Raw genomic sequence first — 18,195 nt, forward strand, 5'->3', positions numbered from 1 at the left:
AGTCGGAGGACGAAAAAGAGGAGGCAAAAAATACCTCTCGTGCTTCTTCGATTTCCAGGCTCTCACCCCAGACTCTGCAAGCAGAGAAGTTGAAGTTTGAACAGTGAAAACAACGCCCCTCCAGGATGAAGAAACCACAAAGGTTGCTCTAACAGGAGACACAACACTGGGACACACTGTCACAGGGGTGACGTAAGGCAACCTTGGACCCCAGCCACAAGAGTTGAGGTGACAAACACAAGGGAAAGGATGGAGATAATGGAGGAGACAGGGCCTGGTTCATGTACTGGGATCACACCCGGGCACTGGGGCCACAAGCACTTTCAGCCTCGAGACAGACTCACACCCAACTTTGGGATCCACACCTCCGAGTGCAAGCACTATTTAACCGACACAGGTGCCATTCTCCGAGCTTTGACGGTAATTTGGGCTTTAGGGGGAAACACCAGAGTCCCTGACACTGCAGGCGCGACCACACCTTTCACCACCGGCATCACTTAAAACTCTGGAGACACTGGCACTGAGGGAACTGGGGGAAAAGTAGCCTTAGCTACAAGCTCCCTCAACAAAGCCATGGAGAACATACCTGAAAGATCTAAGAAAGTCCAAGACTTCCTTAGGTCGTACTCGTCAGCGGTCTACACAGTGACTAAAGAAGAGCTTCCAGCTTCATAGAGGGTGTGCCAAACACTGGGAGTACATCACACCACCAAAACCTCAGGGCTCCTTACGTCTATTGTATACTCCCCACGGACTGAACTAGAGGCATTTGCACAGAGGCAGGGCCAGCAGCAGCAGTCGATGCAATCACTGAGACTAAAGCAGCAAAAGACAAATTCTGATGTCTTCTTGGGCATTGCAGATAGACACTGGCGAAGGCTTAACTCGCTTCTTCTCACTCAGGGCATACACCAGAAACTGCACAGATGGCTACAACCTGCAACCAGCAATGATTGTGAAGAATCATGCCCCTTACAAGAAGCACAGTGTGTGAGAATCTACAGCTGGTTTACTCACAATCCAGTAACAACGTCCACCCTTCCCCAGACAAGTACAAATCTCTTGCTTGACATCCATTCCACATGTCAAAAACCAGCATTCACATCCCAGGGAGCAAATGATAAGATCTATATCAGGAGCTAAGAATACATCCGTACTAGTCAGTGGGCGAAACAAAATTGAAGCGTTCAGACTGGTGAGGGTAATGGGGGCTTCTTGTCTGCACCCTCCATCAGTAGTTTAATTAATTGTTACACAATTCTAACAACCGTCTCCAGCTTGTGCTGAAGCAGTCACCAATAAAGGACGCTGGTCTGTATGTCATGTAGGAATAAACTATGGTTTATTTCAAAAGCTGTTAATAGATGGGTGAAACAAAGGTAAAGCAGAGGTTTGAATGTCTGCAAAACTCAATATTGACATTTAGTCCTATAAAAGTTTTATAAATTTCAAAATATTCTACTGTATTTTTAATGATCTTTCACATACAATACAGTAAACGCAGTACGCAAGATCTAATAATTCACTAGCTTTCATAAATTTTCAGTTACTGATCTTAAACATAACATACTGTAAAGTACCGATATTTATTTAAGGAGTAACTAGGAACTAAAAATACTATACCTTTTCAGCCTGGACAACTGTTCTTGGAAATCCATCAAGAATAAAGCCATTTTTGCATTCAGGCTTATTTAAATTACTCTCAATCATTCCAACTACCAATTCATCACTAACAAGCTTTCCTGGGGGAGAAAGTAAACTTGTTACTATACTGAAAATAAATATAAAACAATTTTAAAATTTCAAGTACAAAAAATTAAATTTTCAATGACTTAACTCAGTAATACATGGAAAAAATCATGAAATTCTGCACTACCAACACAAGACCAGGTAGGTTGTAAGCATGTACTGAAATCCTCTTTATCAAACTGTTGCAACCGTAATACAATTGTAATGCAGAGAAATTTGAAGCAAGTCATTTGATCAACATCCTAGTTATGACTATGTGGATGAGATCATGACGAGGGGTAGATGGAGATGGTTTGGGCATGCTCTTCGCAAACCCCCCCCCCCCCCAAAAGAGAGATTGGTTCACCAAACATTCAGTTGGGCTCCACAAGGCACTAGAAGAGTTGGAAGACCCAGGCCTAAATGGCTGAAAACCATGAAGCGCGAAATAGATGATGAATGGAGAAGTATTGAATTAAAAGCTTAAGATAGAGACTGGCGAAATCTAACCAAGGCCCTTTGCGTCAATAGACGTAGGAGGAGATGATGATGATGATGATGATGATGATGATGATGATGATGATGATGTATTGGTAAAAGAGAAGATTCTATATCACTGCTAACCGAGATATATGTAACTAATGAAAAAGTCGCAATAGTTGCAGCCAATAATGCATAAAATCTAAATAATTGGCAAAGTTCAAACAAAAACTTATGTTTTTAATTGTCTCAGCCTACACCAGCTAGGAATTTAAGTCTTAGAGGGGTTCAAGGATGAAATCAAGTTTCCATTACCTTAAGTCTTAGAGGGGTTCAAGGATGAAATCAAGTTTCCATTTCCTTAAAATTCTCGAGTTGGGCAAAACAGCCCAAGATTCCTAACACAAGATCAATGCTACTACAACGGAATAATTTTGATAGCGGAAAAACAAGGGACTTTTATGGCCTGTATAAGCTAGAATAAAAAAGAAAAAAAAAATGGCTTGAGCCAGGTGAATAGTGAGAGGATAAAACCAGGACTAAATATCCGGAACTACGAACCTAGCAAAGGATCCAATGGGAGTTACACTCAGTCCTTCCTCTGATGTGCCAATCTGCAAATAAAATTAGAGAAAATGCTCTCCCCATTTAGCCTACTTTCCAGACCTTGATAGAGAAATTAAGATCCTGCCAAGTTTACTAAAAGTGGGGCCTCAAAATGGACAAAGTCAATCAGGGGGCTCACTAGAAGCCACTGATGCTGTTGCTAACTGTAGAATGAGCAGTGGTGGGGAGTTTTAGCAACTTCACTCAAAAGGCCCCAGTCCCACATTCGTAAACAGATCGTCCTATGCTATCTGACAATGCCAGTAGCGATGAAAGCTCTGCACTGGAACTGGTTGTACATAAAAACCAACGAAATAACAGAAAGGGAGTGTCTAGAGACACTAGCTTTTATAATGATAGCAGGAGACTGAAGGCAATCAACTCAAGTCAATCATACAGTTTCCACAGTATCTAAATAAGATGAGGAAAATATCACTAATACTTAACGTACTTCAATTTGTATTTTTCCTGTCCAAACCTTTGGATTATGCTTTCAGCAAAGCTATATACACCTATTAAAACTTTATGAGGAGGCAGTAGTTAGCTGGAGGGGTGGCGGGCAAGCCCCAACCCCCAAGGACCACTGAGCTCGCACTTTGTCACTAAACCTAGGACTTACCGGGTGGTTGAGGCAGGCATTGTGACTTAGAGGGCTCAGTTTGTACTTAACAAAAATACAAAATTACTTTCAAAACTTGTGATTTGTCCCTGCACAATTACAAATGCCTACCCTTAGGAGGGAGGAGGTTCCTATAATCAACTAGCTGGTTTACTTTCCTAGGAAACGGGAAAGGATTTCAGTACACAGTTATGGCTAACAACCTGGCCATGATAATGAGGCAGGTGTTAGGCTAGGTCACTACCAGAGACTAGTAATCAATTGGAGGACATGTTGTCAGAATGTATGGGTTTGCATACATTTGGCCATCCTCTCCCTTTGTCAGGGAGGATGGGGTGATATTTCTGAGCAAATCTTACTTAAAACTAATTGCTCAGTTATGTAGCTTATCAGCATTTTGCCCGATCAAGAAAAAAAACAAAAAAACTACTTTAAACCCCCTCCCCCCCCCAAAAAAAAAAATAAGCAAATAAAGGAGAGACTGCTGTAAACCCTTAAAAAATTGTAATAAAAGGTAAAAGGCCAGTCAATCTTACCTCACTAGAATTACATTGCAACTGTCATCTTGGATGAAATGACACCTTTCCTGTGAAGGAGCCAGGCTTGCTACACGATCTGTTGAGAAACTAACACCAGGACAAGGACACATATCCAGGAACCTGAGAGATTACTACCATAGGTTATAAGCACAAAAAGGTTGTCTAATCTTACCCGACTTTGTCATCAAGAACTGTGCCCGATAGGTTCTTCATGAAAGCTGGGATAGATCTGATAAGTCTGGCTTTGTAAGCTCAAATCCAGGATGGCCCTTGCGTCTCCGCCTGCAGGAAAGCATGTCTGATTGTCCCATGAAGCCAGAAAGAAACAGGGCTCTAAGATCTCATCTCATACTCCTTCCATTGCTGTAGGAAGAATTGTAGTGTCCACCCAGGACAGTAAGGCTAGTCATCTTGGTCCCTAAAATTCAGTTCTTGTAGGAAAGAGATGAAAAAGGACTTGAAGTCATGAACAGCTTGATTCTAGTTCCTGGCCACGAACTCCTGAATCAAGGTGATGAACGTTTTCCATCCTTCAGAATGCCATGAGAAATTGGCTAGTTATGCCGTTGCTATTTGCTTTGTCAGGGCTACGCTAAAAACGCACACTCCTGAGGGTCGAAGCCCTTTCCGACACTAGTCTTACATGTTCGAAGACTTGAGAAATATACTAACTTGCAAAACGTTTCAAGCAGCTTGATCTCCCTAAGAGGTCCTCATGAGCACTGTGGGGACCAAGTGTGTACATCCCAGATGTGCATGGACTTCCGAAACATGTAGATTATCGATGGGCGTGGATTCCCTGTGCACGTGGATTCTTGGTGGGGGTGGATTCTTGGTACACAAGGATTTTCTGTGTGTGTGAATATATAATGTGTGTGATTCCCAGTGCGCATGTATTCTTGAGCTGGGAATGTCATGAGAACTGCCCTCCAATCAACACAAGCAGGAGCAGTACATTCAAATGTTTCCTTCCATCAAACGACATCTCTCAGGACTTACCTCTTCCCTCTTTATCTCTAACGAGTGAGAGAAAAAGTCCAGGAGAGGGGATAGAAGGACAGAGCCCTTCCGTCCAGCACAGCAGTGTGTGTTCCGTTCCAACAACGAGAGTTGCTAGGGCCAACGTTTCTTCTCGCCATGGAACATCTCTCAGCACTGACTCCTCCTGGTACGGGAGCAAACACAGGTGAAAGGTGTGTAAACACCCTTACAAAGTACCAAGACACCTTCCCAAAGTTGAGTGTGCGGATGTTTCTTCCCATTATGGGGCAACTATCAACGCTTACTCAAGAAGGCAGGTTCCAAGTTCAGAACTTTATCCCCGACTGGGTGGGAAAAATGATAGGAGTCAATCATGCGTAACTCCCATCAATCGGTTTTCCCAGGTTCCTTCGATGACCTCTCCTACATGTTCTTCTCCAAGAATTAGTGGCGAAGACTCACTAACGAAGATAAGGATAAGAAAAGGAAGAACACTAAAAGTTTGCCTTCTACAGGGTTACACAGGCCAATAATAACGCTCTTACAGGGATATAAACCAAAGGAAATCTATGAAGAGAGCACAACAACGGGATACATCCTTAGTATCTTTCATGGATCAGTAAGACACTGATGATAGGAACACAACAACAAAATCTTCTTCCTCTGATGGTAAACATTATGCCTAAGCATTGCCAACTTCCTTGGGATTACGTTGACATAAAACAGAATAAGTAGGAAAATAAACAGGAATGCTGTTTAACAGTAACAAAAATGCAGATATGGAAGGGTTTGAACAGAAAACTGTCATGCAGCTTCAGTTATCGGGAAACTCCTGCAGAGACTTTCTTCCTTCTAAATATCCCTCTAACACCACAATAGGCCATCATAATTATGTCAAAGAGAAATAAAAAGATTAAAAGAGCCAGAACAGTTGGAAGAAAGTACTGTACGTCCTTACTATCTTGCGGCTGAAAGCCAAGGGGGAGTTTAGTGGCCAGTCATGTGGGCTTACTAGCTACCCTTCCAGCTTAACTACCATAATCTCGTTAAGTTTTAACAGCTGTAACCAGCTTTACTGAAAGTACATTCCTATCAAGGAAGAAAGTTTGTATTTGTGTAGGAATAATTGATAACATCATATATCTAATACTGTACTGTAGCCCCAAAGTAAGTACAAAAATCGAACATAAAAAACCTTAAAGGGCACTAAAAGAGTTAAAACAGTATGTTTACCTGCATCCATAATTTCCTTGAGCTGCATTCCTAGTTCTGAGCCTGATGCTACCTCTGCACGAAGTAAATCACCTGTGGCCAGGTGACAAACACAGTATCGGTCTTTCAACTTGGGGGCCTGAGGGAATGAAAGAATGACTATATATTGGATAAAATTCAATATTGCACCGTACAACACCAAAATTAAAGACTTCAAAATGAGTAATTTGCAGCAATAATAATGGTCAGAAATGCAATATAAACACAAGATACCCAGATGGAAAACTATATGGTCCATGTAAGCGGTTGAAAATGGAAGTAAATTAATCATCTATGATTCACTTCATGTCCTTCTAATGGTTTATGCTCCGCCGTGGCTTGCTACGCTCGCACAATTAACATGACAATAATGCTCTTATGTTCTGGCAAGTTGTGCATGTTAAACTGTGCTCGCTAGCCCCGTGGATCATAATTTCGGGGATATCATTTACTTTCACATCAGCAACAACAGCTATACACTATACGAAGAGCGTTTTCATCATAATTACCGACATAGATAAAATTACACTAAATTCTTAAATAGATTGTACTTCCCTCTTGGAGACTTCTTTATGTGATAGTGGTGAAACAAACTGAAGGGGAGGGTGGAAAAAATGGCTATTGTAGGACAACATCCAGGATCTTGTGCATAAATAGTTGTGAGCTCATACATCTAAATGGTTAAAAAAGCCACAATGATTACGTCTTACTACAAAAAAACAGAAGAGCTGGCAAATGCAAGCAACGAACTCACCATCAGTCTCCCAAATGTGAACAATGGAGTTAAAAATATACTTCACCTTTTAATCTACCCTTAAGTTAGTTATTATGGCCCAGCCCCCATTAACCCTTTTACCCCCAAAGGACGTACTGGTACATTTCACAAAACTCATCCCTTTACCCCCATGGACGTACCGGTAAGTCCTTGCAAAAAAAGGCCATTTACATTTTTTTTTTTTTTTGCATATTTTTGATAATTTTTTGAGAAACTTCAGGCATTTTTCAAGTGAATGAGACCAACCTGACATCTCTCTCTGATGAAAATTAAGGCTGTTAGAGCAATTTAAAAAAAATATACTGCAAAATGTGCTTGAAAAAAAAATAACCCCTGGGGACTAAGGGTTGGAAAGTTCCAAATAGCCTGGGGGTAAAAGGGTTAAACATAACAGAAAAAATGATATTTTAATTATAAAATAAATTTTTGAATATACTTACCCGGTGAAAATATAATAGCTGACGCCTCCGGCGGCTCGACAGAAAAACACAAAAACTCGAGAGCGATCGCTATGAAGGTTGCGGGTGTGCCCACCAGCGCCAACTATCGGCCAGATACCGCATATACATGTAAACAGCTCCAATTCTTCTCATCCCGCTGGGTCTCTATCGGGGAGGAAGGGGGGGCCTTTAATTTATATATTCACCGGGTAAGTATATTCAAAAATTTATTTTATAATTAAAATATCATTTTTAAATATTTAACTTAGCCGGTGAATATATAATAGCTGATTCACACCCATGGTGGTGGGTAGAGACCAGAGTTAATTAAGTTTACAGCGTATATGCTTAGAGTTTTTGACAGTTATATCATAACAAAACCCAAATATATATAGGTACCTGGTAAGGAAGTTGACTTAGACGATTACTCTGCCTTGTTAGTCTGTCTTCCTCACGAAGCCCAGCGATCCTCTTAGGATGCTGAAAGACTCCCAGGAGCTGAAGTATCAAGGGCTGCAACCCATACAACAGGATCTCATCAAACCCCTAATCTGGGCGCTCTCAAGAAATGACATTTGACCACCCGCCAAATCAAAAAGGATGCGAAAGGCTTCTTAGCCTTCCGTACAACCCAATTAAAAAACATTTCAAGAGCAGATTAAAAGGATATTGGAATTAAGGGAATGTAGCCAACATGCTCCTGTAGCCCTTAATCGTGGAAGCTGAGAGGGAGCGAACATTTCTCAGATGTAAAAGAAAATCTGCGATTTGGGCTACAGAGGTACTGGAAGAGGACACAGATGCTGACTTGCACCAGTCTCGAAAGACTTCCCACTTCGACTGGTATACTCTGATGGTAGAAGCTCTCCTAGCTCTCGCAATCGCACTGGCTGCCTCCTTCGAAAAGCCTCGAGCTCTTGAGAGTCTCTCGATAGTCTGAAGGCAGTCAGACGAAGCACGGGGAGGCTTTGATGAACATTCTTTACGTGGGGCTGACGTAAGAGATCTACCCTTAGAGGAAGACTTCTTGGAATGTCTACCAGCCATTGAAGTACCTCGGTGAACTACTCTCTCGCGGGCCAGAGGGGAGCAACCAACGTCAACCTTGTCCCTTCGTGAGAGGCGAACTTCTGCAGTACCTTGTTGACTATCTTGAATGGTGGGAATGCATATAAGTCCAGATGAGACCAATCCAGTAGAAACGCGTCTATGTGGATTGCTTCTGGATCTGGGACTGGTGAGCAATAGATTGGTAACCTTTTGGTCAACGAGGTGGCAAAGAGGTCTATGGTGGGTTGACCCCAAGTCGCCCAAAGACTCTGGCACACGTCCTTGTGGAGGGTCCATTCCGTGGGTATCACCTGACCCCTCCGACTGAGACAGTCTGCCAAGACGTTCAAGTCCCCCTGGATGAATCTCGTCAACAGGGAGATGCCTCGATTTCTTGACCATATGAGAAGGTCCCTTGCGATCTCGTACAGCGTGAGGGAGTGTGTGCCTCCTTGCTTGGAGATGTACGCCAAAGCTGTGGTGTTGTCTGAGTTGACCTCTACCACTTTGTTTCGAAGAAAGCTTTCGAATTTCATCAAGGCCAAGTGGACTGCTAATAGCTCCTTGCCGTTGATGTGCATGCTCTTCTGACTTGAGTTCCACAGACCCGAGCATTCCCGACCGTCTAGGGTCGCACCCCAACCCAAATCCGACGCGTCTGAGAACAACACGTGGTTTGGGTTCTTGACTGCTAGGGATAGTCCCTCTCTCAGACTGATATTGCTGTCCCACCCTTTCAGGCATGCCTTTACTGGTTCGGAGACTGGGATTGATACCGTCTCTAACGTCTTGTCCTTGTTCCAGTGAGAGGCTAGATGGAACTGGAGAGGCCGAAGGTGTAGTCTCCCTAGCGAGACAAACTGCTCCAGGGATGAGAGAGTCCCTACGAGACTCATCCAACTCCTGACTGAACAAACGTTCTCTTTTCAGCATTATTTGGACTTTGAGCAGGGCTTGTTCTATTCGGGTGGCAGACGGAAAAGCCCGAAAAACTGGACTGCGAATCTCCATCCCCAAATATAGAATAGTCTGGGATGGGATCAGTTGGGACTTTTCTAGGTTGACCAAAAGTCCCAACTCCTTGGCCAGACCCAACGTCCAATGTAGATCCTGCAGACAGCGATGACTGGACGATGCTCTGAGAAGCCAGTCGTCCAAGTACAGGGAGGCTCGGATTCCCGATAGATGGAGGAATTTTGCCACATTCCTCATGAGCCTCGTAAACACGAGAGGAGCAGGACTGAGGCCAAAGCACAGGGTTCGAAACTGGTACCCAACATTCCTGTAAACAAACCTCAGAAACGGTTGGGAATCCGGGTGTATAGGAATGTGGAAGTATGCATCCTGAAGGTCGAGAGAGACCATCCAGTTGCCTTCCATTAATGCTGTCAAGACAGCTTGGTAGACTTCATCGTGAAGTTTGTCTTGACAATGAACATATTGAGCGCACTTGCCTCTTACGTACTCCTGCAGTGAACGTGGCTGCCAGATCATTGGAGCCATCCCTGATAGTCTTGTTCCTGCAGAGAACGTGGCTGTCAGATTATTGGAGCCATCCCTGATAGCCTTGTTTATGCATGACATAATTGTACAGCAAAACTTCAAACGCTCGAAAAAAAAAAACTCCTAACAGGAGATGGTCTAGCTCTGAAGCCGACCATAAAATCTTGGAGCGTCTCATGGCCAGGCGCCAGGGAGAGTCTATGAGGTTTGAGAAGTCTATCTGGGCAGAGGCAGGAACTCCCAAGCCGAGAACTTCTCCCGTGTCATACCAGACTCTCGCTCTATAAGCCAGTTTAAAAGGAGGGAAAGCAAAAGCTGTCTCCCCCAAACTCCTCCTGGTGATCAACCAGTCGCCTAGCAAACGTAAAGCTCTCCTAGAAGAGCGAGAGAGCACTAGCTTAGAAAACAATGGCTTCTAAGTAGCTAGGCCTAGTGTAAACTCTGACGTTTAGGCGAACGAGGAGCAGCAGTTACAAAAAGATCAGGACAAAGATCCTTAAAAATCAGCATGATTTATTTAAAGTCCATAGAGGGCTGAGCAGCTTTAGGCTCCTCTCCGTCTGACAGAGTCCCCAAGGGAATATCAGTAGGAGGGGGATCAGCAACTTCCTCATCTGAAGGAACCTCGTCCGACAATTGCCGAGTCTCAAGCAAGGGAGAGACCTGCCGTGGTGGCAATGCTTGACAAGCAGAGTCCACACGCAAAGGAGCATCAGTAGCAGTCAAGGACGCTATGTCATGTAACTGCTTAAAGGACTGACCAGCAACAACAACAGGTGCGGGAGGACGCTCGACGTCAACTCGAGACTGCCTTGACTGCCTAGACTGAGCAGTCAAAACAACTCTTGACTGCGGTGCTTGACGCTCAACGTCAAAACAAGTCAACTTCGCTGGTTGGCGAACGTCCTGAACGTCAACAAGAGCATGCGGCAGCGGCTGAACGTCCACAAGCGGCTGAAAGTCAACACTGGACTGCATCGAGTGAGAATCTACAAAACGTGACTGACGTGACTTTGTAACTTCAACGTCAACAGGACGAGCAAAGGCTCGTTTGGGCGGCTGACGGCCAGGATCTCGATCAGCTAAGCGGCGAGGATCATCGTGAACCTGCTCAGCAGAATAGTCCTCCATAAGAGAGGCAAGCTTATTCTGCATGACTTGCAGTACAACCCATTTAGGATCAACGGGAATGGGTGCGGTAAGAGACGAGGGTAACGTCTGTGACTGCAAAACCTTGCCTACACTAAGACTCTCGGAGCCTGTGTTACGCTTCTGTTTAGGCGTCGAGCAGTCTTCCGATGACTGCACAGGGTCAGAGCTGTCCCAATGGCTACAACCAGGACGCTGGACCTGTCCTGAAGGGACTGACTTTCGCTTTAAGGGTCTCGAAACCTTGCTCCACGGTTTCTTACGCGATAAGCCTTCGGATGACGAGGAGAAAACCGTCTCGCTCGTCTTATGGTAGGGGCGGTCTTGACGAGACACGCCTGAAACCATAGAGGGAACGTCTGTTCGTTGGTTAAAGTCTCTCGAACCCATAAGTCCTACGACATTACTTCTCCCTGGGGCATGGGAGCTTGCAAGAGGTCTCGGACTAGGCGAACGACAGGCACGAACAGACGAACCCTCTGTCGCAACACTGATAACACTTTGCGCAATTATCACTTTATCACTACAATTTTCTATTTTTGCACTTACTTCACTGAAATCAAATTTTTCAATAATTTCACATTAGGCATGAATAAAAACTGATTTCTACCTGAAGCACGCAATTCTCTCCTACATCAAAAGGTTATAATTGCAAAATAAGTCGTATAATGTAAGCACATTAATACAAGCAAAAAACAGTAAACATATATATCGAATAAAACGGAAATATATAAAGATAAAAGGATCAGTGACTGGGGAGGAGACTAAACACTAGTTCATTCCAAACTACGTTTTCAATCTCTCACCGTACAGTGCCTTGGGACGAGAATAAAAACTAAAAAAGTTTTATCCTTTCTCCCCGTACAGAGACTTGGGACAAGAGTAAAAAACTGACTCGAGAACAACGTTACTCGCTTGGGACGAGAATAAAGATCGGAACGTTCTCTCTTCCTCTCTCTCTCTCTTGATTTCACACCGAAGAGAAAAGCCCACTCACCTTTCGTTAATAAACAGGTTATTTGACCAAAGGAAAAAACTGAAAGGACTAAGAAATTGAAAATTAACAAGTTCCTTTAAATTAGTATTTAAAACATTTCAGTTTGAAAGAAGAATGAACAAAACGTCAAAATCGATTTACTCTTTCTGCAAAGTGAAACCGTGATTCTCTCTTTCTCTATCGTAACGATAAAGCGCAAACTGCGTATAAATAAACCAAACGTTAGTTCATCTTTGAAACAGCATGAAGACTATTCAAAGAAAATCTTTCATAAAATATCTAATAAAAAATATTCATTTAATAACTCTTACAGAGCAAATGATTAAAACTTAACGAAAATAAAAGTTGAATGGGCTCAACGTTGTTTAACTTCGGTTTCCAAGTTAGGACCGCCTACTCTCGGACTAGGGGAGGAATAGGTAAGGCCGCATATAAACAAAACATTAAAATTTATATTGATGTTTAGTATAAATGGAAAGCTAATCGAAGAGGCCTAATAAAGGCGGGTGAGATATAAAATATATAGAGGAAAATCTATAATTAACAACAACAATTTATAACGTGATAAGATAATTGCTAAAAGCCTAAAACACACTTCCGTATTAAGGGAAGGGTCGGCCATTTTGAAAAGTCAAAGAAAGTCCAAAAAACAATCCAAAGTAATCAACAATTAAATCTATCCAAAAAAGAGTTCAATAGTTTTAAGTTGAAGATAAAACACCTGCACTGCGAAAGCTCAAACCAAAAGGAAGTACTTCACTAAGACTGTTGAAAAACTCCAGGTTAACAGCGAGTAATGGTACGTCTTGTCGATAAGACAGACAGAGAAGAATTGGAGCTGTTTACATGTATATGCGGTATCTGGCCGATAGTTGGCGCTGGTGGGCACACCCGCAACCTTCATAGCGATCGCTCGCGAGTTTTTGTGTTTTTCTGTCGAGCCGCCGGAGGCGTCAGCTATTATATATTCACCGGCTAAGTTAAATATTTAAAAAGACAAACTTGCCAGCAATCGTTCATTCTTATAGAGAATTCCAGTCATATACAGAATAATGGAAAACTAGCCAGCATTCATCTTTTTAAAGCAAATTCCCGTTTTGCTAGTTATAAAAGTATCGTATATCAATCGTGGTGAGTTTGTGTTTTTTAGCGAGCGAAGCGAGCCAAGGCATCAATGACCTACGATGTCAGGCTGCCAAAAACCTCTATATAAACCAATGAACTACAGCTGAGCAAAAACCATATGAGGAGCATAATATAAATTATAGGTAATTATGATACTACTATAGCGCCCTATAAAGATGGAGCATGACCCGTGAGATCATGTGTTTTTGAAGGCCACGGCGGAGTAAAAAGTAAAAACCATCGGAGGGTCGTGATGTGAATTATGGGTAATTATGATATACAGTAGTTTGATTCCAAGCTACTTACAAGACCCATATATTTTTCCAGCTGGTTACCATGTGTTTATTATGCATTTCTGACCATTACTACTGCTTTAAATAACTTTTTTTTTGGAGCTTTCCCACTGGCATCCCCCCTAATTGTTTGTATAAGATAAAGTAGGTAAAATCATGAACACATCCGTTGCCGATTGCATTTGTGGAGAAATTTTTGGTGGAACCAGTTGTGAAGCTGCACTTTATATTATGTACAGTTGCCTCAAAGAATTCCGATACACATCCCCATAGGTAGTCTGTGGTATTGTGTACAGGAATTCTTGAAGCCAACTGTACATATCACTAAGTATTTATTTGCTGTGAAAATAAGTCATTTTCAAAGAAAACAGGCATTTTTCAAGAAGAAACATCTATTTTTTTGTCAGAAAAGCATGTATCATCCGTAACTATTATATAATAAAAGAAAACTTTTTTTTATTTTTACTTCCATATTTACAATGCTGCTGATCTTGCAAGAAAAATAGGAAATCTTGGAAAATCTGATATCATCGGAAACTGTTCCTGCTCATCGTCTTTTACATTTGAAACTTCGTCCTGGAAACTCATTCGAAATTTGTCGCTCCATCATCAGATTTTATCATTTCCTGTCATCATCCAAGTCTCAATTCATAGACTTACAGACCTAAGGCCTGTATTATTTTACAAAGTTTTGTGTAAATAGCTGAGGACTATGAAGCGTGAAGTAGGATATGATGTATGGAAAAGTATAGAATTAAAAGCTCTAGATAGAGGCCCTTTGCGTTCATAGGCGTAAATGACGACAATGACTATTAATAGATACAGTAAGTATTTTATGAATTGTGTAAAATATTGTAAATATTAATTACTAATCTTGAATACTGTATAGTAATTGTTATATGTCTGCTGCCTTTTTTACTCAAGCTGTTATGGTTTTGTTATGATCTATACTGAATAAATTCAGTGAAAAAAAACACTAAAGAGTATCTTATATAACTTATGTTTTGATATAGCTGACCATAACAATAATGGGTAAAGTTTTGGATTCAACCAAATTGGGAAATGTATTATATTAATATATTTTCCTAGTAAAGCACGTGATTATTATTATTATTATTACTTGCTAAGCTACAACCCTAGTTGGAAAAGCAGTATGCTATAAGCCCAGGGGCTCCAACAGGGAAAATAGCTCAGTGCGGAAAGGAAAAAAGGAAAATAAAATATTCTAAGAAGAGTAACAACAATAAATATCTCCTATATAAACTATAAAAACTTTAACAAAACAAGAGGAAGAGAAATAAGATAGGAGTGTGTGCTCGAGTGTACCCTCAAGCAAGAGAACTCTAACCCAAGACAGTGAAAGGCCATGGTACAGAGGCTATGGCACTACCCAAGACTAGAGAACAGTGGTTTGATTTTGGAGTGTCCTTCTCCTAGAAGAGCTGCTTACCATAGCTAAAGAGTCTCTTCTACCCTTACCAAGAGGAAAGTGGCACTGAACAATTACAGTGCAGTAACCCCTTGGGTGATGAAGAATTGTTTGGTAATCTGTGTTGTCAGGTGTATGAGGATAGAGGAGAATATGTAAAGAATATGCCAGACTATTCAGTGTGTATGTAGGCAAAGGGAAAATGAACCGTAACCAGAGAGGAGGATCCAATGTAGTACTGTCTGGCCAGTCAAAAGACCCCATAACTCTCTAGCGGTAGTATCTCAACTGGTGGCTGGTGCCCTGCCCTGTTGGTTATATTAAAAAACATCACCATGAGTAGGTCGTTCATGACATCACTACTTTCTGACCGAAAGTCTCGAAGCCCAACAGGATTTTTGTCATTAGAGGGTTAAACTTTTCCCTAAAATTATTAGGAAAATCTCACAAAAAGCAGATCTACTACAGAAAATACGAATTATCCCTTGATAGTATAAAATGTCTAACCAATAACCCATAAAATACAAGTTGCAAAAGATAATTAAAGTTGTACCACCTATACAACATTATCCGTTAGAACTTCCCTAATGAATAAACACCAATAAAAGGACAATAACCATATACTCAAATTCACAAAGACAAACTAATCGAAAACAAGAGACTTACAGGTAAAATTCTACATTAAAAATAAAAACAATAGATCATAACAAAACACTTCTTCTCAATACATTATTGTCGCTAATGCATACTTACAGAGAAAAAAAATATTTCAGGAATTGAAGGTCTTGACTTTTTCTAAGTTTAGTGTATATCTTTCCATGGGCACGCAAGGTAGCTCTTGTTCGTTTGTATATCTGTTTTCATCTTACTTGGCTCCTCCCCATTGCGCAATGTGACAATATTTGCTTGAATGCGCATTTGCTCCTCCCACTAATGTCGCTCCTCCAATCTAAATACTACTGGGTTCTTTTCAAGGGTTATTATTGGACGATTCATTGGTCTCTCAGTCTTGTTTCAAGGATCTGTTTTTCGTGCAATATAACATTGTAAACGATAGTATTTTGTTTTTTCCCTATTTCATTATGGGAGAAACCCGTGATTGTCGTTTGTTTTCGGTTTTCAAAAGTTCCGGTTTCTATATTTTCATCACACGTCACTTGACTGTCATGGATCCTCCGGTACGGTTGTGTGAAATATGTCGTTATTCCTATTTTGATGTGATCGGCAGATTTCATGGGAATTATAATGGAACTCCTGAAGTAGTGAATCGTTTTCTAAGGGAGCATTCCGTATTACCTTTAAGTGTCCAGTGTGGTAAATGTGATTCGGCTTTACATTTTCGTGAGGATAGACATGTGTGGTATTGTACCAAATCTGTAAAGGAGGGTCAACCACAACCTTCCACATCTTCATCGTCATCTTCCGTTTAAGGTAAGAAGTGATTTAACAAAATATATATATTCAAATTTACCCCTGGTTAAAGGGGGGGTCGCAGGGGGGGCGAAGCCCCCCATGGTAGGGGTACAGGGCCCCTAGGTTAGGTTAGGTGGGTTTGTTAGGTTCTGTGGTGCCCTGAAAATTACTGTGGCCTTAAGGGGGGGTCGCAGGGGGGGCGAAGCCCCCCCCCCGGTAGGGGTACAGGGCCCCTAGGTTAGGTTAGGTGGGTTTGTTAGGTTCTGTGGTGCCTTGAAAATTACTGTGGCCATAAGGGGGGGTCGCAGGGGGCCGGTAGGGGTACAGGGCCCCTAGGTTAGGTTAGGTGGGTTTGTTAGGTTCTGTGGTGCCCTGAAAATTACTGTGGCTTTAAGGGGGGGTCGCTGGGGGGCCCTACCCCCCTCCCCCCGGTAGGCCTAATTAGGGGTATGGGGGAGGGGTGCTGGAACATTAATTATTCATTTATTGCAAATATCATTCAATGCCCCAACACCCTCCCCCCCCTTCCCCCACCCAAAACCCCGGTTCCCAAAGGGTGTCCCCCATAATTGGTGGGATGAACTAGGGTATACATAGTAAATCTCTAAATCGGTTGGTTTGCAGTCAAAATAAACGTTAAATTAATTGAAACCACACTATTTCTGATGCAACAAATATATTTTTATTGCATTTTTCCAAATTTGGCTGAAACTAAAAATTTACCCAATAATGTGTTTTATATTTAGACAGAAAAAGCTTTACTACTGAAAGATAGGAGTTTCCTACAGAAAAACATCCGTTTTCTGTGAAGATGACACTTAATTTCACTGCAAATAAAAACTTAATTATCTAGAAATAATCAATGGGGTTAACGTGCGCAGCTCAGCATTTACCGCTTGCTAGTACATAGGAGCTTGATGGTTTCCTTTTCCGGTGTGACGGTCTGAACGATAGCCCGGTCTCAGAATTCTCCTTGACATTGTATAATGGTTCTTTTCCGCCATTAGCTCGCTTCGCTCGCATGAGAATTAAACATCAAGCTCGTATGTACTGGCAAGCGGTAATGTTGAGCTGCGCACGCTAACATTACGGGAAAATAAAACATCAACCTCGTATGCACCGGTGTGACGGTCTGAACAATCCCCCGGTCTCAGAATTCTCCTTGACATTGTATAATGGTTCTTTTCCGCCATTAGCTCGCTTCGCTCGCATGAAAATAAATCATCAAGCTCGTATGCACTGGCAAGCGGTAATGTTGAGCTGCGCACGCTAACAGTACAGGAAAATAAAACATCAACCTCGTATGCACCGGCAAACGGTAATGTTCGCGCATGCGCAGATTATCAAGGAGAATTCTGAGACCGGGGAATTGTTCAGATCGTCACACCGGCAAAAGGTAATGTTCGCGCATGCGCAGATTATCAAGGAGAATTCCGAGACCGGGGGATCGTTCAGACCGTCACACCGGCGAGTAAAGCGAGGACACGGCGCAGCAAAAACCATTAGATTTCTAAACTATATCTCCGTTCTTAGACCTCTTAAGGGTTTTCAATCTATTTGCTGTTGAAATGAAGATCAAATTCAGTGAAAGCACATTATTTAATACAGGAAAAATATTTTCTTTTTTTAAATGTCGTTCCGTCCGAAACTATAATTTCGTTTTTCATTAGCCTTGTGAATAACCAACGATAATCTAGCTTAAGCCTACTTTAAAATAAGGAAATAAATATATAATGGTAATCAGGTTATGAACATCATAAATTAATCTATTTAAGAGAAGTTAATTGAGTTTCAATACCAGTAATGACCTGATAAAC

General features: G+C 41.9%; 1 protein-coding gene across 2 annotated transcripts in view; it reads right to left on the bottom strand.

Annotated features, from left to right (window-relative positions):
* Ak2 (Adenylate kinase 2) overlaps positions 1-18,195 on the bottom strand; it is a 37,711-nt gene that overhangs the window by 19,245 nt on the left and 271 nt on the right. For both annotated transcript variants that reach the window (XM_068380027.1, XM_068380032.1), the window contains exons 2-3: positions 6,187-6,304; positions 1,624-1,742 (exon numbers count right to left, since the gene is read on the bottom strand). In XM_068380027.1, coding sequence (XP_068236128.1) covers positions 1,624-1,742; positions 6,187-6,304 — 237 coding nt within the window. The remainder of the gene's footprint in view (positions 1-1,623; positions 1,743-6,186; positions 6,305-18,195) is intronic.

This window comes from Palaemon carinicauda, chromosome 1, assembly GCF_036898095.1.
Source record: "Palaemon carinicauda isolate YSFRI2023 chromosome 1, ASM3689809v2, whole genome shotgun sequence".
Classification (NCBI taxonomy): Eukaryota; Metazoa; Arthropoda; class Malacostraca; order Decapoda; family Palaemonidae; genus Palaemon; species Palaemon carinicauda.